The sequence below is a fragment of the Ictidomys tridecemlineatus genome, chromosome 2 (genome assembly GCF_052094955.1).
Source record: "Ictidomys tridecemlineatus isolate mIctTri1 chromosome 2, mIctTri1.hap1, whole genome shotgun sequence".
Lineage (NCBI taxonomy): Eukaryota > Metazoa > Chordata > Mammalia > Rodentia > Sciuridae > Ictidomys > Ictidomys tridecemlineatus.
The window spans coordinates 217732276-217760268 of NC_135478.1; the positions used below are offsets into that span (position 1 = coordinate 217732276).

At 46.7% G+C, this 27993-nt stretch overlaps 3 protein-coding genes across 7 annotated transcripts; 1 reads left to right on the plus strand and 2 right to left on the minus strand.

The window, feature by feature from the left end:
- Window positions 1-466: 466 nt before the first annotated feature.
- On the minus strand, window positions 467-11989 carry LOC120891816 (uncharacterized). 4 transcript variants are annotated; one of them, XM_078040668.1, is made up of 4 exons: window positions 11013-11989; window positions 6272-6366; window positions 5161-5295; window positions 467-737 (listed from the first exon to the last, which is right to left on the minus strand). In XM_078040668.1, the coding sequence occupies exon 1, from the start codon at window positions 11987-11989 to the stop codon at window positions 11282-11284; it is 708 nt and encodes a 235-aa protein (XP_077896794.1). In that variant the 3' UTR covers window positions 467-737; window positions 5161-5295; window positions 6272-6366; window positions 11013-11281. The 4 variants fall into 4 exon arrangements, with proteins under 4 accessions (XP_077896794.1, XP_077896791.1, XP_077896793.1 ...); XM_078040665.1 differs by having other exon boundaries at window positions 467-4375; XM_078040667.1 differs by having other exon boundaries at window positions 467-4375; window positions 6260-6366.
- Window positions 11990-12049: 60 nt separating this feature from the next.
- Window positions 12050-27989, plus strand: Adck2 (aarF domain containing kinase 2). 2 transcript variants are annotated; one of them, XM_040291351.2, is made up of 8 exons: window positions 12050-13005; window positions 14221-14367; window positions 17419-17547; window positions 18482-18577; window positions 20239-20490; window positions 22923-23051; window positions 23710-23763; window positions 24895-27989. In XM_040291351.2, exons 1-8 carry the CDS (start codon window positions 12079-12081, stop codon window positions 25033-25035), a joined length of 1875 nt encoding a protein of 624 aa, XP_040147285.1. In that variant the 5' UTR covers window positions 12050-12078; the 3' UTR covers window positions 25036-27989. The 2 variants fall into 2 exon arrangements, with proteins under 2 accessions (XP_040147285.1, XP_005332490.1); XM_005332433.5 differs by having other exon boundaries at window positions 12050-12990.
- Window positions 19807-27418, minus strand: LOC110598844 (uncharacterized). Its single transcript, XM_078040669.1, has 3 exons — window positions 27317-27418; window positions 21601-21669; window positions 19807-21451 (listed from the first exon to the last, which is right to left on the minus strand). The coding sequence occupies exons 1-3, from the start codon at window positions 27416-27418 to the stop codon at window positions 21245-21247; spliced, it is 378 nt and encodes a 125-aa protein (XP_077896795.1). The 3' UTR covers window positions 19807-21244.
- Window positions 27990-27993: the final 4 nt, after the last annotated feature.

Sequence of the window (27993 nt, forward strand, 5' to 3'; positions counted from 1 at the left end):
TGGAAGCATTAGGAAAAAAAAAAGGAAGCATTTAAATTATTATTTTGTTTTCAGAAGCATCATTCCATATGTTTTCACTTTCTAAATAAAGATCAGAAGTGTGACTTTTTGACTGGTTAAAAAGCCCTCAGTGTATGGCAACAAGCTGCAAAGTCCAAGAACTACTGAGTGGAGAGTGCAGCTGGTCCCTCCCCTGCAAAAAGAACCCAGGGGCCTTTGAGTGTGTGGCTCCCCCAATTGCTATTTCAATGCATCTTAGGTGTGCATGACAAAGAGTAGACCAGAAGGCTAGGGAGCTTCTTAGTGACAGCTCCTAAGCCCTACTGTTACTCCTTCATCTTTGAGTTCTGGGCACTAATTTGTTTTTGAAAAATGTCTCTGCCTCTGTTCTCTGCGCATATTCTTTACTGCCCAGTTGTGCTATGACAGTGGGACAGTGCAAAGAGACCAAGGAAGACCCTGGAGATGGGATATGAGATGTAGTTTATTGAGAAATGCTCACGAGGAGAACACAGTTATGTTGGGCTGGACAGATGTACCTCTGCTCCAAGCAGTGCCTTTGGCACCTCACCAAAATCTCCAGTGGTGATGGGCTGGACAGGAATAGCTCTGCTGCATGCGGTACCCCGGGGTATCTCACTAGAAAGTAGCATCTCTTCCTGATCACAGTGCTTTGCCCAGGGGCAGCAGCCTGGATGAGCACTTCCCTCTCCACAGTGCCCTGGTCACCTGAGTTTCTGCAAGGAGGGAGGTTTATAGGTAGGTTACAAAGGAAGCATCAGTTTAGATTGTTTTGTCCCATTGTATGATCGGCACCTTAAGGGGCACTTGTCCTGGCATGCATACAAGAAAGCCGTTTTCTACAGATAACATTAACTTGCCCTAATTCTCAGAATACGTGAGAGAAAATCAGTGTCCTTCAAGATAATATGTATCCAGATATTCTAGCCCAGACCTGCTTTCATTGTTCCCTTTATTTGACTAGGTTTTAGGGAACAGAAGGGGGTATTCAGGGACATGGTATTTTATTTTCTCTGTTTTCTTTAAGGATAACACATTGGACCAGAGTCTGATGAGGGATGACAGGTGGAGTCTCTGCTTTTCTAGTTTCTATCTCTGACTGTATCTCTTAGTCTCAGACTCCCAGCTACTTCCATTGCACAGTCATCACATGACTCTGTCACCATGAAAGGGGTCCCACACCAGGTGCCATGGTGCAGGAGGAATACAAGTTCAAGGCCAACCTGGGCAGTTTTAGCAAGGTCCTCAGCAATTTCATAAGATGCTGTCTCAAAAATTAAATAAGGCTGGGGGTCCAGCTTGGTGATAAAGTATCCCTGGATTCAATCCATAGTACCAAAAGATAGATAAATAAATAAAAGGGATCTCACACATTGCTCACTGCTCTCATTTCCTATGTGGCCCTGCCCCTCATGGCTTCCAGGAGATATATATATATGCATGTGAACACTATACCTTTAATTTGTTTATTTTTATGTGGTGCTGAGGATGGAACCAGTGCCTGACATGTGCTAGGTGAGTGCTGTACCACTGAGCTAGAACCCTAGCCCCTTCAGGAATTTTTCCAGCTAATAATACCCTGGTCTCTCCCAAGCCCTGGTTTTCCAGCTCTGGAAGGCAGGGTAGCCTTTCAAGTTGGGTGCTGTGTGCCAGAGTCTATAAGACCTTGCAGGAGTCCCCTCTTCTCCCAACTCATGACCCCCATGACTCCCACAGTACATTCATGGTCCACCCTGCCTCTCCTTGGCTTCTCTTCACGTTGGAAAATGAGGCCTGGTGTGGGAGGTATGGTTATCCCTCTCTATTTACAGGGGATTGGTTCCAGGACCCCCTGAGGATACCTAAATCTTTGGATGTTCAAGCCCCTCCTATAAAATGGCACAGTGTTTGCATATAATCTACATACATCCTCCCATATACTACAAATCATCTCTAGATTACTCTGGATTACTTATATTAATTAAGTCAATTTAATTACTGTTTTGGGGGGAGTATTGGCGATTGAACTCAGGGGCACTCGACCACTGAGCTACATCCCCAGCCCTATTTTGTACTTTATTTAGAGACAGGATCTCACTAAGTTGCTTAGTGCCTTGCCTTTTGCTGAGACTGGCTTTGAACTCGTGATCCTCCTGCCTCCTGGGGTTACAGGTATAAATATTATTTTCAGTAGTTGTTAGGTTGTATTGTTTAGGGAATCATGACAAGGATGACAAATCATGATAAAAAGGCTGTCCATGTTCAATTGTATATGTATGTTCAACTATTTTCCACGTGTAACTGGTTGACTCTGTTGATGTGGAACCCACAGATATGGAGGGCTGAGGTGAGATGAAGAAGGCAGAATTGGTTTTTTTTTTTTTCTGAGCCTTTAATCCTACTTCCTGCATGCAGTGAGGCCTGGACACTGCAGAACATCTGTTACTTCCTCTCCTTCTTCTTCCTTCCAATGTCCCATTGAAGAGCACAGGCTTGGGACTGGATGGCCAAATCCATCTCTTGAGCAGGTTGCCTGGGCCTCTGAGTCCCAGCGTCATCACATACAAGATGGAAATAGCACAGTTGCATTCTGAGGCCCAAGTCAGATCATCAAGAAGAGATCTTCTGTCAGGTTTGTGACAAGTGTCAGGCAGCAGGGGCCTTACTTCATCTCAGGCATCAGGGAAGTGAAAGGGCCTGCAGGGGTCCATGAAGACCAGCCCAATCAAAATGGGACAGAGTTTCAGAAAGGGCCTATGGACATCTCCCTCAATTTGTTATGTTTCTGCTGGGCACGGTGGCGCACGCCTCCAATCTAAGGCTGGTGGATCTCGACTTCAAAGCCAGCCTCAGCAACGGCAAGGTGCTAAGCAACTCAGTGAGACTCTGTCTCTAAGTAATAGACGAAGTAAGGCCAGGCACAGTGGCACATGCCTGTAATCCCAGAGGTTCGGAGGCTGAGACAGGTGGATCACGAGATCAAAGCCAGCCTCAGCACTGAGGCGCTAAATAACTCAGTGTAGACTCTGTCTCTAAATAAAATACAAAAAATAGGGCTGGGGGTGTAGCTCAGTGGTCGAGTGCCCCTGAGTTCAATCCCGAGTACACCCTCCCACCCCTGCCGGAAAAAAAAAAAAAATGTCACATTTCCACTGAGATTCCTTCTGGAAGCTAAAGATTTTCTGAGCCTCTTTTTTGTCTCAGGCACTTTTACGTGTCATGTCACTAAGTCCTCCCCACAACCCTGAGCAATTAAAAATCAATCCCCACCATTTTGTGGATGGAAAAGCCAACTCCATAAGGTTATTTGAGGTCACACAACCCAGGCCCCATGTGGCTCAACCCATGTCCTTTGAGTTTTACCACTCGATGCCAGGGCACAGCTCTCCCCAGCACCACCCACTTTATTTGCGGGGGTACTGTGGATTGAACTCAGGGACATTCAACTTCTGAGCCACATCCCCGGCCCTATTTTGTATTTTATGTAAAGAGAGGGTCTCACTGAGTTACTTGTGCCTCACTGTTGCTGAGGCTGGCTTTGAACTCACGATCCTCCTGCTTCAGCCTCCTGAGCTGGTGGGATTACAGGCATGGGCTGTTGCACTTAGCAGCACCACTCACTTTGAAAGGAGATTGCTGGGACAGTGTCCAATTCATATCCTGCTATGTTTCTCAGGACATCCCTTGCTGGACTCATCCTTTTGAGACCTGGTTCTCCAGCTTGGGTCACTGGGACCCTCTGGTGCTCACATCTCTTGGGTGGCAGAATCCCTCTTCTATCTCATTACCTGCCTACCAGGCACAGTGGAAGGCACACACAAGGTAGTTGATTGGCAAGAGGTTTGGTTACTTATTTATTAGCTGGCACAGGAGGAAGAGCTCCTATCTATTCTTAGGTCCACAGCATTTGGATGAAGTGGAGCCAAACGGGAACTTACCTGGGAGCAGGGAAAAGCGTAGACTCACCTCCACACACCCTTGTGGAGCTCCAGAGGAGCCAGCTGGAGAGCAGCTGGACAGCAGTGCCAGCTCCCTTCAAGTCTTCCACAGGCAGCTACTACTTTCCTCCTCATCCCACCTCAGCCACCAGCCTGCCTCCCCCCTCCCCCAGGAATCAAAACCAAGTCAAGCATCCACCCAAACCTCCTCCCCAGGCTGGTGTGTTCTTGGTCCCTATCAGATGCAATCCAGGAGGGTGGGAGGGTGGGAAGGAGAGGCACAACAGAGGCCAAAGTGTGAAGAGCCCCAAGGCTCCTTTGTCCTCCTCTGGTGCTAGGGGCCCAGTCTTTGGTAGAGACAGCTTTGTCTTCTCTTCCAGGATGCACCTCTGTGAAGACTGGAAGACTGGCAGCTGTGGGGGGCTGAGGAGGGGGTGCTGTAGAGCAAATGGCCTTTGTTTATTACCCCAGGTCACCGACACTTGTCAGGAAATCTCAGAGAATTTCTGAATTGGCCAATGACACAGTAATACATAACTCTTGGCCAAGAACCATTACTATTTCATGTCCACCCCTGCCCCCTCCCAGCTTACTTTGGAGGATTTTTTAAGAAGAATTAAAGTGTTTGTTCAGGGGTGGGTAGCAGGGCTTTGCTCAGTGTCAGAGTGTGTGACCAGCACACATTAAGCCTGGGTTCTATCCCCAATGCCAAGGGGGAAAAAAAAGCGGGATGGCACACACCTGTAATCCCAGCAGCTGAGAAGGCTGAGGCAGGAGGATCACAAGTCTGAGGCCAGCCTCATCAACTTAGGGAGACCCTAAGCAATTTAGGGAGACCCTGTCTCAAAAAAATTGAAAGGGCTGGGGATGTAGCTCAGTGACAAAGTGCTTCTGGGTTCAATTTCCAGTACCTCTCCCGCCAAAAAAGAATTAAAGTATTCATAACATCAAAAGGATTAGCGTGTTGGGGTTGTGGCTCAGCGGTACAGCGCTCGCTAAGTGCCTGCAAGGCGCTGGGTTCGATCCTCAGCACCCCATAAAAATAATAATAATAAAAAATAAAGGTATTGTGGCCATCTACAACTAAAAAAAAATTTAAAAAAAGGATTAGTGTTTTTAGGATGAAAAAGAACTAAGTCATGCACTAGATTTGCCATGTCATTTACCATTAAGCAAAGTCTCAAATATCAAGCCTGCAATGCTTAAAAACTTTTATACTTACCTTTTTTTTTTGGCTTCCTTTGGGGATCCAGTTGAACATTGAGGAAAGGAACAAGAATGAGAACACCCGGATGCCCTTTTAAAGGCATGCACTTCTTTGGGGAAGCGGTTGTCATTCTTTGTGTCCACTGTGATTCTAGAAGACAATAGGTTGTCAGGACAGCCAAGTCCCGCTCTTCTGCATGCTGTCCATACTCAGGGCACAGAGATTCTACATCCTGCTTCTAGACATCTTCCTCATCTGGTCCAACCAGCCAATCTCCCCAGATTCAGGAGCAGGGAAGAATCCCCACAGAAGTGTTTAATCACACAAGGTCATGAGCTGGCACTGTACCGGCTGGCTCGAGCCCTGTCAGCTAACTTTTCCCCTATTAAAACCCTCCTGAGGCTGTGATCTCAGTCTTTAGACTACCAAATGGCTGTATATTACCACACTGCCCCTCAGAGGCCACACACCTTGCTTGGAGAACGTTTTTCCAGAAAGCCCTAATATCTGACCACTTCCTACAATTCAGATCAAATCAAATTAAATCAAAATAAAAAAATTTGCCAGTCAAATGTGGTATCCCATGCCTGTAATCCCAGCTACTCAGGAAGCTAAGGCAGGAGGATCACAAGTTTGAGGCCATCCTGGGCAATTTAGTGTGACCCTTAGAAACTTAGCAAGACCCTGTCTCAAAAAAAAAAAAAAAAAAAAAAAAGAAAAAGAAAGAAAGAAAGAAAGAAAAATAAAAAAGGGTTGGGGCTGGGGCTCAGGGCTTGCCTTTGGCCAATTTTTTTCCCCCTAGTCCTGGGGGGAAAAAAAAAATTGGCCAAAGGCAAGACAGGTGATGTCTGACTGCCCAAGCTGGCACGTGACCTCAGGAAAGTCATTTCCTTTCTCTATGGTGGCAGTTGCTAGGGAGATGAGGCTAGGCCGGCTTTCAGATCCCCCCAACTCCAGCTCTTCAGATAGGCAGAGGGCAAAAGCTGCTGCCTGTTCACATCTTTACTCTATTTTTTCTTTCTGAGTAGGCACCTGGTAGTATTAATGCTTCTCAGAGACTGCCTAAGAATAAATCCCAATACTAGCTTCTTTAATAGAGGAAGAAACAACCCACCCATGCTGGTACCTTGATCTTGGACTTGCCAGCTTCCAGACCTGTGAGAAGTATATGTTTCCTTTTTATAAACCAGCCAGTTGTTTGTGGTGTTTTGGTATAGCAACCTGAACAGAACAAGACAGGGGATGTTGCTGGTGTCAAGTGAGGAGAGGTCACAGATGCTGCTAAGCATCCTCCCCAGGAAAGCCCCCTTCCACACACAACAAAGAACAATCCTGCACGGAATGTCGGAAGTACAGAGGCTGAGAACTGGACCAGCCAATTCCCTGCTTTGCCAGGACTCAGTACTTGCTGCGTGTCACATCTGCCATATAACAACGTTATATGGGACATGCTGAAATCACAATCATTAGGTTTATATGAAAGGAGAATCAGGACAGACTGGCTTTTGCATGGCTTTCCTGGTCTTTTCCTTTCCCAGCCGGGTCTGGAAGCGGAGGAGCACGGCTGCACTTCATAGAGGAAGAGTGCCACCTAGTGGGACTAGACTGAACCGAGGCAGGGACCTTTCCAAGAACTAGAGACTAGTAATAATTGCCTGGCTTTCTACGGTTGAGAAGAGTCTGTAAAGCCAATGATTGTGATTTCAGCATGTTCCATATACCCAAATGAGGAAAAATAGGCCACTTACTGAGCGCTTCCTATGGCAAGGAAGTCAGCTGCCATCACATTTGACAAGAGACTCAAATACAAGTGGAGACTCAAATGCTAGTGGGAAAGGGTCCCAGAGACAAAAAGAGGTTCTAGTGCACTGGTGTGAGAAATTGTTGGCGTGGGAAAGCTGCAAGTGAGGGTATCTTACGATTGATTTGAAGAGGACATTTGGCTCTCCAGGGTTGGTTCTGAATTGGAAGTGGAGTTAAAATTATGGCAGGTGGCTGTCATTGACCAAGTAAGTCCTAATGTTCTGGGCATATGGTGGCAGAAGTCATGGGTCAGAGTTCTACTATCAGAGATGGTTTGGCTCTTGTCTCTTTGTATGGTCAATCTCTTAATTCATTAATCACTTTATTTATTTATTTTCATCTTTTTTAGTTTAGATGGAGAGCATGCCTTTATTTTATTTATTTATTTTTAGGTGGTGCTGAGATTGAACCCAGTGCCTCACACATGCTAGGCAAGTGCTCTACAACTGAGTGACAACTCCAGCCTCTCATGAATCACTTTAATATGTACACTCCTGCTGTTGCTAATCCTGAAACAGATCACATAAAGTTATCCACATGAGAAGTGGCTTCACTTCAAGCCAAAGCCTGTGATTTTTAAAGGCTGCCCTTACACATTTTGACTGAGGTTCATATTTGGTTTTTCTGGGCTGGGGTGTGGCTCAGTGCTCAGTGTGGCATGTTGTGAGGACCTGGGTTCCATCCACAGCATTGAATAACAACAACCACTCAACCAACCAACCAACCACCCAAAAAAAAACACCCTACATATTTGATATAACTGGTTGCTTTTGCTGTCCATGATGTCTTAAAATGTATGACATCATTCTCTGATGTAACATAGACCCCAGTAATCCTTCAATAATCCTCTTTATGGCACTACTCCTTCACCATCACGACCACCACCATCGCTACCACCACCATCTCACTCTTTAGAGATGGAGCCCAGGGGCCCTTAACCACTATCAAATTCACCACCATGACAAGATCAGAGATTTTCAAACTGTGTTCCCAGGACCAACAGCATCCGCCTTACATGGAAACTTGCTGGAGATGCAAATTCTCAGGTCTCATTCCGAACCTACAGAACCAGAAACTAGGGGTGGGGTCAGCCCTCCAGGTTGTTATGATAGATGTTAAAGTTTAAAAGCCTCTGTTCTAGGTGAATTTGTAGGATGCCACAAAGGCTTTATTTTAATGAGATCTTCCACAATGCATCCTCCAAATTTGTGAGAACATGTGTGTCATATGAAGAAGGAGAACAACTTTTACTTATCTAGATAACAAAAATGACCATATTTGATAGCATTAAGTGAAACATGGTGCTAAGCACACCATAGACATCTTCTGGTTTGCTCCTTGTGGGGCAGGTACTATTCTTAACCTGCACTTTGTAAATGAGGAGTGGAGACTCAGAGAGTTAAGTAATTTGCCCAAGGGACAAGGTAACCCAGACTCGGGACTGAAACCAGGTTTACTGAGCTCCAGAATTTTTATTTGTAACTACTGATAAAAATACCAACTTCTAGAATCATAAATGTATGTATAGAGGACTTGTAGAATTTTTAGTTGAGCTAATTGAACTTCCCCATTTTGCTTCATAAAAGCAAGGGTCCAGAGAGAATTGCTTGGAGTCACATTGTTAGAGGCCAGTGGTTTCAAATGAAGTCTTCAAGTAGGTATGGTGGCCCATGTGTATAATTCCAATGACTCAGGAGGCTAAGGCAGGAGGATCACAAGTTCAAGGCAGTCTTGGCAACTTAATGAGAGCCTATCTTTAAATAAAAAAAGGCTGGGAGTGTAGTTCAGTGGTAGAGCACTCTGGATTCAATTCTCAGTACCATAAAAATAACAAAAGTGAAGTTCTTTATAAACATTTTGGCAAATAAGACATACACGAGACTTCTGTGCACCTTTTTTTTGCTGGGTTTCTCGCAACTAAAACACTCAGGGGTAACTCCAGGGGAACTGGGCTAATTGGGCTGCATAGAATAACCACACAAGAGACAGATACCTTTTTCTTTGGGGTGGTGGCTCCACGTTTGAGAGAGCTGACCCCTTTTATTGAGGAGAAGCTATTCAAATAAGGCAAGGGGTCAAGTTTCAGGGGGCTGAGTCTTGATGTCCACTGTCAGCAGGTTGACTGACATCTACGTAGGCCACACCCAAAGGCACAGTAAGATAAGGGGACACACAAAAGGTGTTTCCATGGAACATTCTATCCCAAACAGGGCAAGGGGTAATATTACAAAGGAACAGGTGAGCATAGCTCCACCCATGGGGCTCTAGGAAGACACGCCCATGCACAAAATGGAGAAGGGCAGGGCAGTCTGGCATGGCTGCTGCAGGATGCCTCAATCACCCAGCTGGGGAGTCTCCCACATTTCTTCTTATTTTTTTGTGGTATTGTGGATTAAAGTCAAGGCCTTGCATATGCTAGGCAAGCACTCTACCACTGAACTACATTCCCAGCCCTCTGTGCACAGCGTTGGGATAAAGTAGGTAAATGATTCAGGAGAAAGAAGATATTAATGGCGAACTGTATTTCCTTTCTTCTTCTTTTTTTATTTCTAATTTTTCTGGTACTAGGGATTGAACCCAGGGGTACTTAACCACTGAGCAACATCCCCAGCACTTTTTTATATTTTATTTTGAGACAAAGTCTCACTAAGATGCTCAGGGCCTCAGTAAGTTGTTGAGGCTGGCTTTGAACTTGTGATTCTCCTGTCTCAGCCTCCCAAACCACTGGGATTAAGACAAGTGCCATGGTGCCTGGCTTGACTGGCCATATTTCAAACAGTGTTAGGTATGATGTCTGCCCTGGGAACAGCAAAGGGTGTGCAGCATCTTTCTGCCATAGGAAATAGATTGTTAGTTAACAACATAGGAGCCATTGGCCACTGCCCATTCCTGACTGTATCAGCTTCCCAGGTACACATTTATGGATACTCCTAAGGCTACTGAGTGGCCATATTACACTGCCAGCAGTGGACATGGGACATGGGTCATTTCCTGGAGGCCCTTCCACTTGTGATGCTCTCAACCCTTGACCACCCTTGACTAGACTTTTGAAAGTCTCTTACCATGTAGAGATAAAGGGTATTGATTAGAGACAGCTATGGTAGCACAAGGCAGGCAGACTCTTGAATGCCAAATGGCAGAGAAGATGGCTGTAGGCTTGAATTACCAGCCCCATCAGTGACCGACCGTAGGGCTGATTCCCAAGCTCCATTGCCCTCTCCCTTGGTCAACAGGGTCATCTGACCTCCCTTTGGTTCTTCAAGGTCACACACACACACACATACATACACACTTCAAAATCTTACAACAGAGATTGGGCATGCAGCTCAGTGGCAGAGTACCTGCTTAGTATTCAAAGGGCTCTAGGTTCAATTCCTACCACCTCAACAAAATAAAACCAAACCCATTCTAAATTCCTTTCTATTCTAGGGTGTTTTGTTTTTGTAGTACTGGAGATTGAACCTAGGCCCTTGCACACATTAGGTAAGCTCTCTATCATTGAGCTATGCCCCAGACCTTTGTATTTTTTAAATTTTATTTTGAGACCGGGAATTGCTAAATTGTCCAGGTGATCTCCAACTTGCTGGGATTGCAGCCCAAGCCACCTTGTCCTGCTAGGACTTTATTCTTCTGGCTCCTTCCAGGAAGCACCCCCAGCCAAAGCTGCTCCTTCCAATGTGTGTCTCCTAGTCTTCATTGCTCTGGTGGATCTTGTCACACTTTGAAATTGCACATTTAGGACCTTTCCTTAAATGATTAGCCTCTGAATGCTGGACCTAAGTATCCACTACCTCAAGCGGAGAGCAAGACCTAGCTCAATACATATTATTGAGATTCAACATGAATGTCCAAGAGGATTTGTTGAGCTCACAAAGTATTATTAGTTGCATGAATGAACATGGCCTTCTTGGAGCCACCTCTCCATATCCAAATGCCATCGCCAAATCACTGCAGTCTGGCATTCCCAACCATCCAAGACACCTCCCACCTTCCTACCCCGGACCCCACTCCCCATCCCCGGGGGTCTAGCAAGTTTGAAAAGCAGACCTGTGCTCAGAACCTGCCTTCAATTCGTGATGAAAGAGAAGAAGCTGTCAGAGGAGAGAGTCACAGGAGAAGTTGGGGAAGGTGCTTCTGTTTTGCATTAAATTTCTTTCTGGAAGCTGGGTGTGGTGGCGCAGTCCTGTAATCCCAGAGACTGGGGAAGCTGGTGTGGGAGGATCCCAAGTTCCTGGTCATTGGGTTTAATCCCCAGTACCGCAAAAATAAATAAATAAAATTTCATTAATAATAACAAGAGTTGCAGCAAAAGTAATAATTCTGTTTCTGAGACTCAGGAAACCTCCGCCCGTGTTCGCGCTGCGTCCACTTTAAGGGGCGGCTCCGGGGCGGGGCGGCAGGGCTGCGGGAGCTCCCGGAAGCCCAGGGCCGCGGCACCCTTCCCGCCCGGGGGCCCAGGCCCTGGTCCCCCTTCAGCTCGCTCCCCTGCTAGCCGGCTCCCCTGCCCACCGCCCTGCGCCGTTCCTCGCTCTCCTGAGCCGTCCTCTCCGCACACCCTCCCGGCCCGGCTCCCGGCGCCCGGCGCTCTGCACCCCGCCTGGCCCTCGGCGCCCTGCGGTCCCCCGCCTCCCGCGTCCTCGGCGCCCCGCCCCTGCTCCCCGCCCCTGCCCGGCCCTCGCGGGCCTCGCACCTCTGCGATCTCGCGGCCGGCCCCAGCCTGTGGTGACCCTGCGTCCGCCCCGCCCTGTCCGCGCCCGCGGTCCCCTCTGCAGGTCCCTTGCGGCCCCGGGCCTGACCGTCCGTCTGTCTGTCCCGGCTCCCGCCGCTCTACAGTCGTTTCATCTCGGGCATCCCCCACTGGGCGCCGGGGGTCGGACGTCGGCCGGTCTCGGGCCTTAGGCCTAGGCGAGGAGCCCGGTGTGGAGCGTGGCCGCTTGGGCAGCCCCTCGGGCGGCCTGGGGGTGGCGTGGGTGGCCCTGCGGAGGCAGGACGAGGAGCAGGGCTGAGCTTGGGCTGCTCCCCGGAGGCGGGGTCGCAGCATCGCCGCACCCAGGACTCCTCTCTGCCTTGCTCACAGCGTCCCCATAGATGCCTGCCCCTTGACCGACTAGGCTGTGGGCCTCGGGGAAGATGGTGACCCCCTGGCGCATCTCTGTTAGGTTCTGTTGGTCGCATCTAAGGTGTTTTGAGCTCCGAAAGGAATTTGGTCTTCTCCGACCCTTGGGGTGTTATCGCAATACCAAATTCTGTTGGCTTCTCCTGGGCACTTTGCCCAAACTCATCTCAGCCTATGGGGACGTTGGTGAGGGGCCCGCTGACAGCTTGTGTCAGCGAAGGGCTCACTGGAGTGACTTGGCTGAAAATGGGCCAGTGGAGAGGGTCTCCCAAGCTGGCCCGCTCAGCTCTGTCTTCCTGCATCTCCGTATCTGGCTTCGGGCTGGTGCTCTCTTGGCAAAATTCTTTCCCCTCCTCCTCCTCTACCCTCTCACTTACCTGGCTCCCAGCCTTTCCTCACTCTGGCTCCACCTACTTCTGAAAGCCACAGAGACCTCGGGCCCAACGTATATTAAACTGGGTCAGTGGGCCAGCACTCGGCGCGATCTCTTTTCCGAGGCTTTCTGTGCCCTGTTCTCCAAGCTGCATGTGCGAGTGACTCCTCACCCTTGGACCTATACGGAACAGTTCCTCCGGCAGGCGTTTGGGGAGGACTGGGGGAATGTCTTGTCTTTTGAGACCCAGGAACCTGTGGGTTCAGGCTGCGTGGCCCAGGTGTACAAGGCATTCGCCAGCACTGCCTTCCTGGAGAAGGATCAGAGACTTGGTCAGGCCGCCTGCCTGCAACTTTCCTCAGGAGCTAGGGCAGTTGGTGGCCTCAGGGAGCTCTTAGGACACTTTGAGAAGGAGCAGAAGTCTCCAGGAAATCTTGCTGACCAGTCATTTCTAGAAAGGCTGCTTCTGCCTAAAGCTGAACTGGTTGGATCAAATGCAGTCGTGTCTCAGGCCTCTGGCCACCAGGATCACCTCATCCCAGTGGCAGTGAAAGTAAGTGCTCTGAAAGTAAGTGCTTCAGCCAGGCCCTTTCCATCTCTGATAAACAGTTCATATCTTGCCTACCCACTGAGCTCTCCCAAATTAGAAACATGCCTTCATGCAAGTGCCCCCACATTTTATCCATTCACAGGTTAAGTATCCCTTACCCTAAATGCTTGGGACCAGAATTGCTTTGGATGTTTTTTTTAAATTTTTAAATATTTGCATATTCAAAATGTTTATAGCAGCAAAATTCACAATAGCCAAACTACGGAACTAGCCTAGGTATCCATCAGTGGATGAATGGATAGAGAAAATGTGCGCTATATACACAATGGAGTTTTATTTAGCCATAAGGAAAAATGAAATTATATAATTTGCAGGAAAATGGATGAAACTAAAGACAGATGTGTTAAGCAAAATAGTCAAACTCAGAAGGTCAAAGATGGTATGTTTTCTCTCATATGCAGAAGCTAGAGAGGAAAAAGGAAAAAGAAAAGTGTGGCAGGGGAAGCTCATGAAAATCAAAGGGGGATCAGTAGAGGAAAGAGAACAGAAGGTGGGAGACACAGAGGGAGGGGGGTGTGCTAGGGAGTGATTTGGCCAAATTATATAATATTGTGTACATGAATGAATATGTAACTACAAATCTCATTTTATTATGTATAACTATAATGTACCAATAAAAATGTGGGAAAAAACCCAAATCAGATATCTTGGGAATGGGACCTAAGTCTAAACATGAAATTCATTTATGTTTCATATTGTCTTATACATAGAGCCTGGAGGTAATTTTACATAGTATTTTTAGTGTACCAGGGTTATGATTTCCACTCATTACATGAGGTCAAGTGTGTAGTTTTCCACTTGTGGCATCATATCGCTGCTTAAAAAGTTTTGGATCTTAGAGCATTTTGGGTTTTGGGTTTTTGGATTGGGGATGCTCAACCTTTGTTTCTTTTAGCTTAACCAATATTTGAATACCTGTAATGTGCAAGCTATTTTATTTCTGGGCTTCAGAAGCAATGGTACAAATAGTCTGATGGAGGAAAATTAGGAGGATTTGGAGTTTGCTACCTTTGGGATGAAGGAACCAACATCCTGGGGCATAGTGGGGATTGGGGCCACTTCTTTGCTCTGTGAAGAAGCCATTTGGCTCTTTTTAAGGTGGGACCCTGCACTGGCTAGGTAAATGTGTCCTCCTGATTCCTCCTCCTGTCTCACTATTCCTCTTTCTGGCAGGTATTGCACCCTGGCCTGCTCGCTCAGGTGCATATGGACCTGCTGCTGATGAAGATTGGGAGCCGAGTCCTTGGACTTCTGCCAGGAATCAAGTGGCTTAGCTTGCCTGAGATTGTGGAGGAATTTGAGAAGCTTATGGTTCAACAGGTGAATTCTTCCCTCAATTGTAAATAACAGCTAACATTGTTCTTGCCATCAGCAGCTGCTTAGGGAATGCTGAATGAATAATTTCCCAGTATGTGGTGAGCATGATGTATTTAGTCAGTGTGGGTAACACTAGCTGACAAAACAAAGAACACCCAAATCTCAGAGGCTTCATGCAACAAGGCTATTTCTTGCTTTTATATAATTAAACTGAGGGAAGATAGGGTGCTGTTCCATAGTTATTCAGGGATCAAATTTCCTCCCAAGCTTTGCACTACCATCTTCAGCATGTTTCAGGGGAAATGGGAGGCCTTGCAGATCATGGAAGAGATTTTGTAACTAAGTCTGGAAGTGGGGAACATCACTTCTTCCCAGTATAGATCAGGGCTTTGATCTCATGGGCCTGATGGAATTGTGGGGAGCTTAGGAAATAATGTTCCTTTGTGACTGGGAGAAAATTGAAATGAATTTGAAGGAATATATAGCATTAGCTCTGTTACCATCAGAGACTGAACTCCAGAGTGAGAAGAGTAATTAGCCAAGTTGCACTTTTTTTTTTTTTTGACTTTGTTTCCAGGGATTGGTGAGAAGATAAGGATTTCTTCCCTGTTAAGGACTCTTGGGACATTTTTATAAACCAGACTTCATAAACACACCATGGGGCTAGTCTGAGTCCAGTAGACATCTGCACCCAATCTGATGGTGCAGGACTTGGTAGGTTTTCAGAAGAGTAATTAGCCAAGTTGCACTTTTGTCTTTTTTGACTCTGTTTCCAGGGATTGGTGAGAAGATAAGGATTTCTATAAGTATATATAGTATAATAAATATATACTAAGTCTTCCTTTGTATCGTCTGATTTAAGATTTTAAGTCCCAGGGATTCATGTTAGTCCATTTGGGCTGTTATGATATGGAGAGCTTAAAAGCAACAACAGTTTATTTCTCACAGTTCTGGAGGTCAAGTTCAAAATCAAGGTGCTGGCAGATTCAGTGTCTGGTGTCTTTTAGCTTTCTGGCTCATAGGTGGTACCTTTCTACTGTGTTTTTGCATGGTGGAAGGGGGTGAGGGTTTCTCTCAGGCCTCTTTTATAAGTAGACTAAACCATTCAGAAAGGCTTCATCTGCAAGACCTACTCACCTCTCAAAACCCCCTGATACCATCACCTTGGGGGTTGATGGCACTGGATCACCTTAGGTATGGAGGGAGGGGAGATGGTATGGTCTAGTGATTGATAGGTGACTGAGAACAAGAGGACTGGACAAAGTAAATTCAGTTTAGCCATAGTGTTCAAAGGTCTCTGGGCCTCCACAGAATGACGTCCAGATGTAGTTGAATTTGACAGTCTGGAGGCTGGTATTCTTGTCTGGCCCAGAGAACAGGATGCTGTCATCAGGGGAGCTGCTTGGGGCATGTCCAGGCAGCATGGTAGCCAGATGTCAGGAGACATGGGCACTGATCTGGCCAAGATGGACAGTTAGAAAGGCAAAGGGGGCCCACAGAGAGGGAAGAGCAGTGACTGGAAGAAGAGAAGTTTGGAAGGAATGGGCCTCAGTAGCACCACAGTGGAGCCCAGAGAGGATTATTAAGATAAAAATGGGAGCCAGCTGGGCATGGTGGCCCATATCTGTAATCCCAGCAGCTCTGGAGGCTGAGGCAGGAGAATTGCAAGTTTGAAGCCAGGCTCAGCAACTTAGTGAAAGCAACACAGTGAAATCCTATCTCAAAATAAAACATAATAAGTGTTGGGTGGGGCTGGGGATGTGGCTCAAGCGGTAGCGTGCTCGTCTGGCATGCGTGCGACCCGGGTTCCATCCTCAGCACCACATACAAACAAAGATGTTGTGTCCGCTGAAAAACTAAAAAATAAATATTAAAATTAAAAAAAAAAGTGTTGGGGAGCTGGGTGCCATGGTGCTCACCTGTAGTCTCAGTAGCTTGGGAGACAGAGGCAGGAGGATCGCAAGTTCAAAGCCAGTCTTGACAACTTAGCAAGGCACTCAGCAACTCAGCAAGACCCCGTCTCTAAAATATAAAAAAGGGCTGGGGATGTGGCTCAGTGGTTCAGCACCCCTGGGTGGTTCAATCCCTGATGCAAAAAACAGGGGGTGGGTGGGTATGGTTTGTGCATGCCTGTAATCCCAGCTACTTGGGAGGTTGAGGCCGAAGGATGGCAAATTTGAGGACAACCCCAGCAAATTAGTGAGGCCCTAAACAATATGGAAACCCTGTCTCAAAATTAAAAAGGGCTGAGATAAATAGCACCCTTGGGTTCAATCCCTAGTATCCTCCCCAAAAGAGATAAAAATGGGAGGCTGGTAATTCCAGTGACTCAGGAGGCTGAGACAGGAAGAGCCTAAGTTTAAGGCCAGCTTTGGCAACTTAGTGAAACCATGTCTCCACCTAAAAATTAAAAAGAACTGGGGGTATAGCTTAAAGGCAAAGCACCACTGGGTTCAGTCCCCAGTACTGTTAAAAAAAAAGTGGGGCTAGTCCTTTGAGTCTGGCAAACACAAGCCATTGGAGTTTAGTGGTGGCAGTGTTATTGCAGTGGGTAGGGGGCAGGGCTGACCTTCAGATGGAAGACTTGGGCTGCGTGGAGGTAGCCCCAGTAGAAGAAGAGGGCTGTAGGACTGGCCAGTTGAATGTCACTGGACTGCCCGAGAGGACAGTGAAGCCAAACTCTTGGGAGATGGGGCAGGGGATCCACTGGCTGGTGTAAAGGGGGTGGGTGGGCAGGAAGGTGATAGCACAGAAGCAGAGTGGCTCAAATCCTTCTAGGGTATCTGCTGTCTGCAGCAGCTTAGAGTTCATGTGGAGATTTGGGACTTCTGGGCAGCTGGGGAAAATTATTTTTTGAAGTGAAGCTAGGATCAAACCCAGGCCAGGGCCTTGTGAATGCCAGCCAAGCACTCTACCAACTGAGCTATATCTCCAGCTCTTCCTGGGGAGTTCTGCAAGAAAAGCTGGTAGAAAAGGCAGGGTGAGTCTAATGGCTTGCCCCTCTCTGGCATTTCACATGTGACTAGCCCTCATCTTTTCTCTTTATTTCTCTAGATTGACCTACGTTATGAAGCTAGGAATCTAGAACATTTCCAGCGTAACTTCCGGGATGTGACATCTGTCAAATTTCCCACCCCTCTGCGCCCCTTCGTCACCAGGGATGTGTTGGTGGAAACATATGAAGTGAGACTCTGTGGTGCCTTTCACTCCAGCAGCTGGCTGCCCCTGTGAAGGCTTTAGTTGGGAGAGAGGGTGTGATCCTTGCCTGTAAAATCAGGAGGAGCTGGGAGATTGACAGGAGGGGAGGCAGTGGCGAGTTGGCTAAGAACTTGCCCCCAGCCTCAGACTCCTTAGATTTAAAAACCTACCATATTATTTGCTGGTGACCTAGAAAGTAGAGCAAGAGTTCCTGCCCCACAAGGTCGTCTCTGGAGAGAGTGACACGTTGAGTGCAAACCATTCACCACGGAGAAGGTGCTCTGTGTCACCATTGCCTTAACTCTCCTCTGGTCCTGCTTCCTCTGTAGAGATGGTAATATGAGATCCAGGGTCTGAGAGGAACCATCCACTGTTCCTAGCTGTGTGACCTGAGCAAGGCACATGAACTCTGGACTTTTATTCTTTTATTTAATTAGGGATAACAAGATCTATCTCAATAGTTGCTTTGACCATGAATTAAACAAAGACATCTAAAATGCTTATTTATCAGTTCCCCATTCTTCTGGTTTCCCTTTCTTTCCCCTTTTCCCAGTTGAGGTCCCAGAGCTCCTTTGTGGCTCTATTGGCCGATCCTTGACTGGAAGCTAGCTTTCTCCACACTTGGTTCCGTCTTTTTCCAGGGCACCAAACATCTCTTCCCTAACAGTGGCACAGCTGATGGGTTTTCTTTCCAATAAACCTGAAACTTGTCCTTTGAAAAGTGTCAGAAGAGAAATGTAAGCAGGTTAAAATTAACGTGTGGATGACTGATTCCTAAGGGCTCTGAGAAAGATCAGACTGTTTGGGTCCATCCCTGTCAGTGGGAGGCAGCACTAATGTGGCATGGGGGTGTGGAGCAGCAGGAATGGGGTGAGCTGGCTAGGGTAAAAAACTATTTTCTCTCGGGGCTTTCTCCAAGGAGAGCGTGCCTGTGTCCAGTTACCAGCAGGCAGGAATTCCCATTGATTTGAAGAGGAAGATTGCGCAGCTGGGGATCAACATGCTCCTGAAGATGGTGAGCTCTTGGACTGGCTTGGGTGCTCAGGCCCAGCGCAGTGGTCAAATTGGTATCAGAGATGCTGGGTCTCTGCTCAGCATCTGGGAAGGAGGGTGGGTCAAGCAGGAAGCCACATGTTGAGGAAGTGTACTCTAGAAGTTAGCTGAGCCCACCAAATGCTCATAGGAACCACAGCTTCTGCTGAGCACTTTCTCTCTAGTGTGCATCTAGTGTGCAGATGTGGAAACTGTGGTGAGCAAGACCTGCCTAGGTTGCCTAGAGTTCAGACAAAGAGCCACGATAGTAAATTTTTTGGGAGGGTTCTGGAAACTGAACCCAGGGTTTCTTGCATGCTAGATAAGCTCTCCACCACTATTCTAAACCCCCAGTCCTTTTATCTTATTTTGAGACAGGACCAAGTTGTCTGGGCTGACCTTAAATTTGCAATTCTGCCTCAGCCTCATGAGTAGCTTGGATTATGGGTGTATTCCACCACATCTGGCTGTATAAAAAAAATTTTTTCCCCGTAATATTGGGGAGTGAACTTTGCTCTACCACTGAGCTACATCCTCACTCATTTTTCTTTTTTATTTTAAGAAAGAGTGTCCCTGAATTGCTGAGGCTGTCCTCAAATTTGTGATCCTCTTGCTTCAGCCTCCTAAATTGCTGGGATTACAAGTGTTTGCCACCCTGCCTGGCTTGTATGAACTTTTTTTTTTTGGTGGTGCTGGGGACTGAAGAACCCAGGGTCTCATTCATGATAGGCAAGCATGCTACCAGTGACTATATACCTAATTCCTCAGCCCCTTATTTATTTATCTATCTACCCATTTATTTATTTTTGGTACTGGGGATTAAACCCAGAGATGCTTTACCACTGAGCAACATCCCTAGCCCTTTTTATTTTTTTATTTTAGGGCAGGATCTCATTAAGTTGTTAGGACCTCATTTAGTTGTTAATACTGGCCTTGAACTTGCAATCCTCCTGCCTCAGTCTCCTGAGTTGCTGGGATTATAGGCATGTGCAATTGTGCCTGGCCCTCAACCATATTTATTTTATTTTGTAGTTGTCGGTGGACCTTTATTTTATTTATTTATATGCAGTGCTGAGAATTGAATCCAGTGCCTTACACATGCTAGGCAAGTGCTCTACCACTGAGCCACAACCCCAGTCCTCTCAGCCCCATTTTTAAAGAAATATAGTTCTATGAATTTTAGGAACATAGAGCTTTGAGAGAAACAATGAATTATTATTATTATTATTTATTTATTTTTTTAGTTGTAGTTGGACACAATATCTTTATTTATTTATTTTTATGTGGTGCTAAGGATCAAACCCAGAGCCTTGCACATGCTAGGTAATCGCTCTATCGCTAAGCCACAATCCCAGCCCAGAATAATTATTTTTTAATTAGAACATCAATGAATCAAGTCACAATGTAAAAATAAAAATAAGTCTTTTGAAAGGTAGTCTGGTCTGCTTTACTTTGAAAATAATTTTTCTCTTGAAAACTTTTACTTAGCTTGTCCCTGCACACATTCTGAACTGATGACATCCCCAGGCTTTGTGAAACAGGACACCTCTTTACCATGTCACCCTGAAGCCTTTTCTGCATGTAGCTTGGTGGTGCTGGGTAGTAAGGGTTGACTCAGCCTTGAATGGTGTCATCTCTTTCCAGATATTTGTGGATAACTTCGTGCATGCAGACCTTCATCCTGGGAACATCCTCGTCCAGGGTGCTGATGGACCTTCCTTGAGCCATGAGGCACAGCTGCAGCAGGTGGATGTCTGTGACACCCTGGTGGTGGCCATGGTGCCAGCCTTATGCCCCCTGCGCTTGGTGCTGCTGGATGCTGGCATTGTGGCTGAGCTGCAGGCTGCAGATCTGAGAAATTTCCGGGCAGTTTTCCTGGCTGTGGCCATGGGGCAGGTGAGATCCGCTGGGGTGGGATCTGGGATCTTTCATGCTCTGGGGAGCTGTGTCTGTCTTAATGCAGGGCTCCTCAATGTACTCATTCTTCTAAGTGCCCTTGTTTGCCAGGGTGCTGCCGCTAGACATAGTGGAGTGGAAAGGAGCAGATGACACTGAGCTTTGTTGTGGGTCTTCATTCCTGGCACCCAGGTCAGGCCAGTTCTGAGCAGTTTACGGTTGGTAACCATGGTGTTATGGCGAGATTGCAATAAATCACCAAGTCAATTTTGGAGCAGGAGGTGGAATTTATTCACCAGCTGTCTGGTCTAGAGGTTGGCTGCAAGTCTGTACTCTTTGACCCCCTTTAGGGATTATTGCAAGTCTTTCATAGTTCAAAACCACAAATAAAGCATAGCTGTTGCTATGATTTAAAACAGTAAAGATATGAGCTGGGGTTGTGGCTCAGTGGTAGAGCACTTGCCTCGAAAAATAAAGATGTGAAAAAAATAAAAAATAAATAAAACCACAAAGATCATGAGATCTAGAATCATAAGCAGAAGGGGAAGTGGGTCAAAACGACCTTAGTTGAGTACAATTAAAAAATGGTTACTAATGTCTAGACAAACATTCTATGACATTTTATATGGTTAGGGTACATTGCATAAGTACAGTATATAAAAATTGCCATTTATTTGTTGCCAAATATGTTATGCTAAGCAACTATTGGCAGGATTTTCCCAAGGGAGAAGCATTTCTTACATGACATGGAGTCTCAAAGTAAAATGGATTCTGCCCATATAGCCTGGCCCATAACATTTGGAAGGAATTTCTCCTTTTCAAACACTTTGTATTCTAGTAGTTTCTCTTCCTTCCTCAGCAAATGCACAGGTGGGCAGTAGGAACACCAGCCTCTTGACCAAATAATGGCTGTCCTGGTCTGTGCCTTCTGCTTCCGGGACAGCCAGTTGGGAGAAGCCACCTTATAGAGAACATACCCTCCATGTGGGTCAAAACACACTGGGATCTTTGGTGTGGGGAATGTGAGTTGTTTGTCAGCCTTTCCCTATGACTCGGAGGGGCTCCAAGGGTTGGGAATTATTACTAGAGAAGAGGCCTTCAGGAACTTACTGTTGAATCCACGTCAAGGGTGACTGTGAAGACATTCTCTGGCTGTCTGTTGAAGAATTCTCTTTTTCCCTGGGTGAAAGAGAACTGGTTTAAAAAGAATAAAATAAAAAAAGCAATTGGGCAAAATAGCTCACACCTGGAATCCCAGTGACTTGGGAGGCTGAGGCAGGAGGACTGCAAGTTCTGGGCCAGCCTCAGTAAGTTAGGGAGATCCTTCTCAAAATAAAAAATTAAAAGGCCCAAGGATGTGGTACAGTTCTTTTGGGTTCAATCCTTGGCATCCCCCCTCCTGTCAAAAAGATGCAAAATTAAGTTGAGTTGCTGCCTAGCAGGGTTCTGAGGAGAACAACCGAGAGTGGAGGCTGAAATCACTTTGAAAGTGTGACCTGAGGTGCAGTAAAGGTGGGGCCAGGGTAGTCCTCTGTACAGATTTGGGTGAAGGACAAATGTCTCAGCCCAAGGAGGAAGAGCAGCATTCCTGGAGCTGTGCTGTGGGACGTGATGGGCATTCTTCATGATCACTGGGGATGAGCTAAATGTCCCAAGAGACTGTGGGGGTTTTGATCAGTATGGTCCCAAGGGAGCAGGGAGAAGGCCCAGGAGCTGGGGCAGACAAGGGGAGGCAGCTCTATTTGGGCAGGAAGAACCCATTAGAGAGCCTGGCTACTCCAGTGCAGCAGGAAGGACCTTGTGGCTCAGTGCTGGGCCACATGATTGGCAGCAGAGAATAAGCAGCAATCTCAGTGGAACAAGTCTCGGATGCCCACCACTTGAAAGTCAATATTTGGCAGATGAGAGTCAATATTTGGTAGGAAGGGATCAGCTTTATTCAAGAACTGGCTCTGAAGGAGAAAGAGGGGCTATCATCCTCCAAGCTCCATCTTGGGAATGTGGTTCGGGGTGCAAAAGGTTTTTACATGGAGGAAAACAGAAGTCAGGCAGAAAGACTATGTGCTGAGCAGGGTCTTCCTCACCTAGGGTGTGCATCTCTTCTTTCTTATTCCCAGGGGAATGGATCCCAATCTCCTGGGCAAAAGGGTGGACTATAGGGATTTAGGAGAGGTAACAACCTTGCAGAAGGGCAGAGGGAGGGATTCTGCCCTCCCTTCTAAACCAGCTGCCCTATTACAGCAGGACTCAGATTCTGGCCCCATGTATGCCCTATGTGGCCCAGGAAGGCAAAGAAGAGTGTGTACACCTTTGCCTTGACTGTGCCAAGCAGGGCCCGCTGCCTAGAAGAGGCTTTGAAAGACTGTGGCCAGTTCCCAGGTCTAGGTTTGTATACTCTACCAGGTTGCTTTTCTTTTCTTTTGCATCTTTAGGGTCATAAAGTGGCTGAACTCATCCTTCATCATGCTCGGGCCAGTGAGTGCAGGGATGTGGAAGGGTTCAAGGCTGAGATGGCTGCACTGGTGACTCAGGCCAGGAAGAATACCATCACTCTGGAGAAGGTGGGCAGGTCCAGTGGGTGCTCATTGCTCTTATCTATGGACAGAACCAGTCCCAGGTCTAGGGAAGGCTTCTTTGTTGGCAGAACATATGTGAGTGTCTAGGCAGGAAAAGACAACAGAGCTTTTCCTCTCCCCATTCTTCTAGGAGGCCCACTGCAATCTCTGACTCCTTGGCTTGGGTACTCCAGGTGGCCACTGTGGCAGAGACCCCTCCTTTATGGGGTGTGGTTGATCCAGAGAATGCTGAGTTTGTAGGGAGGGAGTTTCCCAAGGATATGCCCAGTGCCTGCCCTGTATACTACACACATTCCTAAAAACCTGCCTGTGTAATCCCCAGGGTCATGACCCACAGGATTGTGCAGGAGCAGGTCAGCACAAGGAATGGCCAGTAGCACTTTGTTGATGACATTTCAGTTGTGATTTTTGTGTGTGCACTGAGGGATGGCTTGGCTGGCCTCCAAAGCTTGTCCTGAAGGCACCTGTGACGAGGTGGGGATCATGGGGTGGTGTCCTTCTTGGAGTCTGTTGGATAGTCCTATTCCTGCCCACTGGTGTGTGTGAGTGAGCATGGTGGGAAGAGGGGTGGGATGGGGTCCTGGAAGGGGGAGAAGTGGTTCTTGAGTTCTCTGTGTCTGTACTGGCTCCTTCTCTTTTTCAGCTTCACGTTTCCAGCCTTCTCTCCAGTGTCTTTAAGTTGCTGATGGCTCACAAGGTGAGGCCCAGTCTGAGGGGACATCACTGGGGAAGCCAGGGTGGGCAGGGCTCTTTGGAGAGCACTTTCACCACCATCCATTTGCATGTCTCCTCCCGTGGGCTCAGCAGGGCCTTTCCTTCAACACAGGGTTAGTCTGTATCTGTCAAGCCTGTGCCTCAGTCTAAGTATCTGTGATATTTAGATGTAGAAAAGCGAGTTTAACAATAACGGCCCAACTCAGGCATTCCTTGCTTCTCACTCCTTGTTACCATACTTCCCCCGAAGCTGGGTCATCCTCCCTCAGAATCTTGGACCTAACAGAGACCAAACTCCAATTGACCAGTGAAGGAGACTTTGTTTTTTGCCAAGAAAAGGAGAAGCTGGAGATAGACTCACAAATCAACTTCTCCACTTGTTGGGATGCTGGAGGTTACAGCTATTGGGTTAAAAAAAAAAAAAAAAAGAGAGGGAAGGATAGGCTAAAAAAGGGAAGGAATATTCACGTGTTTTCTTAGAACAGGGAGAGGTGTTTCTGGCAATTGGGGCACCATCTATTTTTCCTCCTTTCATGGTTCTCTCTGGTTGTAGTCATGGCAACTGTCCCTTAGATCCAGATAGTTTTCGCTAGTCTACCTAAAGAGGGACTCTGGCCTTCAGGCAGTCTGCCGTCAAAGGTAAACAAGATTAGAAAGGCTGGGGACATAGCCCTTTGGTAGATTGCTTTCCTCGCATGCTCAAAGTCCTGGGTTTAATCCCCAGAACTCCAAAAAACCCAAAACTAATAACAACAAACAAACACCCCCTGCCAAGATTAGGGTGGGTGACACCTTGGCTAACATTAATGAGGCTTGGAATTCATCTGAGTCACACTTAGCTCTTTCCTGAGTGGGGTAAAGCTCTACCCAGGAAGCAGGTGCTTCTTGTCCTGATGCCCTAGTGGACTGACCTGGACCCGTCCTGCTGCTCTGATTCCTGGGAGCAGGGAGGCAGGATTGAGGAGTGACGGGGTGTTGGGAAGAATGTTATATAGATGGTAAAAATCATGTGGGCCAGGTACAAGAGTGACTGAGGGGGGACAATAACATGATTATCCAGGATACCCATCTTTATCAGGCAGTTTCAGGAAGAACTGCTATTTTTCTGTTTCAGGTAAAGCTTGAGAGCAACTTTGCCTCAATTGTGTTTGCCATTATGGTGTTGGAGGGGCTTGGCCGCTCACTGGACCCCAAGCTGGACATCCTGGAGGCAGCAAAGCCCTTCCTTCTCAAAGGGCCAGCATCCTGTTCCTGACCATGGCAGTGGGCACGCAGTGAAGGCTGCTCCCAAGGGCCTCTCCTCTGGCAGCTGGAACTTTTAAAATTGGGGTGTGTGGAGGGCACACCACTGCTTTCCCTGTGACTTGGTTTTGGGGTCTATTTAGAAAGTTTTGGGTTATTTGGGGAGTCAAGGGAGGGAAGGGTCCATTCAGTTGTGGAAGTGGGGCCTTGTGCCAGGGATACTATTTTAGGAATAATGGTCACCAGAGAAGGACAAATATGTTCAATTATTTTGTTTTCCTGTTTTTTGTTTTTCCTTTTCTTTTCTTAACCTTCTATAGTCCCTGGTCAGGTGGGTCCTGCTGATATTTAGGTTAGAAAATGCCCTAAAAGCCCTGCCTGTGGTGCATGCCTATAATCCAGCAACTTAGGAGGCAAAGATAGGAGGATTCTAATTCAAGGCCAGCCTCAGCAACTTGGCAAGGCCTTAAGCAACTTAGGAGATCCTGTCTCAAAATAAAAAATAAAAAGGGCTGAGGATGTGGCTCGGTGTTAGAGCACCTCTGTGTTCAATCCTCAGTCCCCCCCCCCCAAAAAAAAAGTGATAAAAATCCTATAGCCTCAATAGTTTTTTTCTTTTTTTTGATCACATAATCTTTTTTTGTGTGTGGTTCTGGGGATTGAACCCAGTGCCTTATGCATGCAAGGCAAGCAGTCTACCAACTGAGCTATATCCCCAGCCCTGATTATATAATCTTATTGATAAAAATTTGAAAGTATGCCATGCATGCACACACACAAACACACACAAAAAATTATAAATTTTATATACACCTTAAGTTCTCTACCACTGAGCTACATCCCCAGTCTCCCAGTCCATTGCTAAACTTTTTTCTTTTTATAAGGTAAAACAAAACAGTGGGGCTGGAGACATAGCTAAGTAAGTGGTAGAGTGCTGGTCTAGCATCCAGTGCCCTGGGTTCCATCCCTAGCACCACACAAAAATTAATGTGGCTGACAACTAGGGACAGGAGCCAAAACATCTTGCCATTTTTCCTTCTCTTTTTTTGTGGTTCTGGGGATTGAACCTAGGGCTATATACATGTTCGGCTAGCATTCTACTATGGAGCACATCCCCAGCCAGTTTATTTTTAAATTTTGAGACAGGGTCTTGCTAAGTTGCTTAGAGCCTCACTAAGCTGCTGAGGCTGGCTTTGAATTTCGAATCCTCCTGCCTCAGCCTCCTAGCTGCTGGGATTACAGGCATGTGCCACGGTGCCCAGTCCTGCCATTTTCTTTCTTTCTCTAAAAAAAAAAAAAAACATTTATTTTTTTATTTGTAGTTGAACATAATACCTTTATTTTGTTTATTTATTTTTATGTGGTGCTGAGAATTGAACCCAAGGCCTCGCACATGCTAGGCAAGTGCACTACTGCTGAGCCACCACCCAGCCCTGCCATTTTCTTAATAGTTCCTGGCTTGGGCATTCTTGTTGAGTCTGAGGTTGATCTGCAGTGTTGTTTTGCCCCTCTCCATGTGTGAAAGTTACTTTTGGTTCATCTCCATATATAGTTACCATAACTAGTATGTCCTCTTCACCAAGGTTTTAAAGTCTGCAGTGGCACCCAATTTCACTCAAAGTGAACTAAGAGGTGGCAGTTACTGCATGCTCCTCTGCACTGTTTCCTCCCATGGGCTGTCCTCTCAGAGCCAGTATGACGTGGTCAGTTGACATGAATGATGAAGTCTGGGGTCAGCCTGTAGAGAGGATGTTAGTAAAGCTTATGTAATTCTTTAGGCTTTTTTCTTTTTTTTTTCTGGTACCAGGGATTGAACTCAGGGGCACTGGACCACGGAGCCACATCCCGAGCCCTATTTTGTATTTTATTTATAGACAGAGTCTAAGTTGCTTAGCACCTCATTTTTGCCAAAGCTGTCTTTTTTTTTTTTAAGAGAGAGAGAGAATTTTTTAGTATTTATTTTTTAGTTTTCTGTGGACACAACATCTTTGTTTATATGTGGTGCTGAGGATCGAATCTGGGCTGCATGCATGCCAGGCGAGTGTGCTACCGCTTGAGCCACATCCCCAGCCCCAAAAGCTGGCTTTTTAAAAATTTATTTAACTTATAGACAGGGTCTCACTGAGTTGCTTTGCACTTCGCTGTTGTTGAAGCTGGCTTTGGACTTGCAAAACTCCTGTCTCAGCCTCCTGAGCCACTGGAATTACGGCATGTGCTACTGTGCCCAGCTCTTTACACTTAAATAGCATTTAAGTGTATTTTATCCCTGTACCCCACTAGAGTATGTTGCTCACCTTGGAGACAGTGGGTAGAAAGTCTGCTTCTGCTCTAAGTTCTGCTCTGAATGCAGGACTGGATCCCTCCATGTTTTTCTTCACCAGGATACATTTCCTCATTTCTCTCTTGTAGGGAACAAATAGTTTATTAGGACAGAAATTCCCTTGGTGCCTTTTTCCCCAGAGGGGTACATGCTATTTGTTTCCCAAGTTTTGAGGTGGGCAGGCAGTGAGGAATCAGGGTGGTACCAAATGGCTGGGGAGGGGCACAGCCTGACACATGGCCCCTTGTGCCAAGTGCACATTCACTTACTCCTGTGGGTGAGAGGAGGTCACAAACAGAGCAGGCATCTCTCCGAGCCTCCTTTTCCTTAAGCCAGTGGATTTTTTTGTAGTTGTGGTCTTGGTACTAGGAACTGAACCCATGGTGCTTTACCACCTAGCTACATCCCTGGTTGTTTTCTTTTCTTTTCTTTTTTGAGACAGGATCTTATTAAAGATAAAGACAGGATCTTATTGCTAAAGGTGGCTTGAATTTGTGATCTTCCTGACTCACCCTCCTGAGTCAATAGTTATAGGTGTATGCCACCATGCCTGGCTACATCAGTGGATTTAATCAAGTCATTTGTGGGATGTTGTAGTTTCCTGTCACTGAGTATAAACCATCTTTAAACACTGTGACTAAAAACAACATT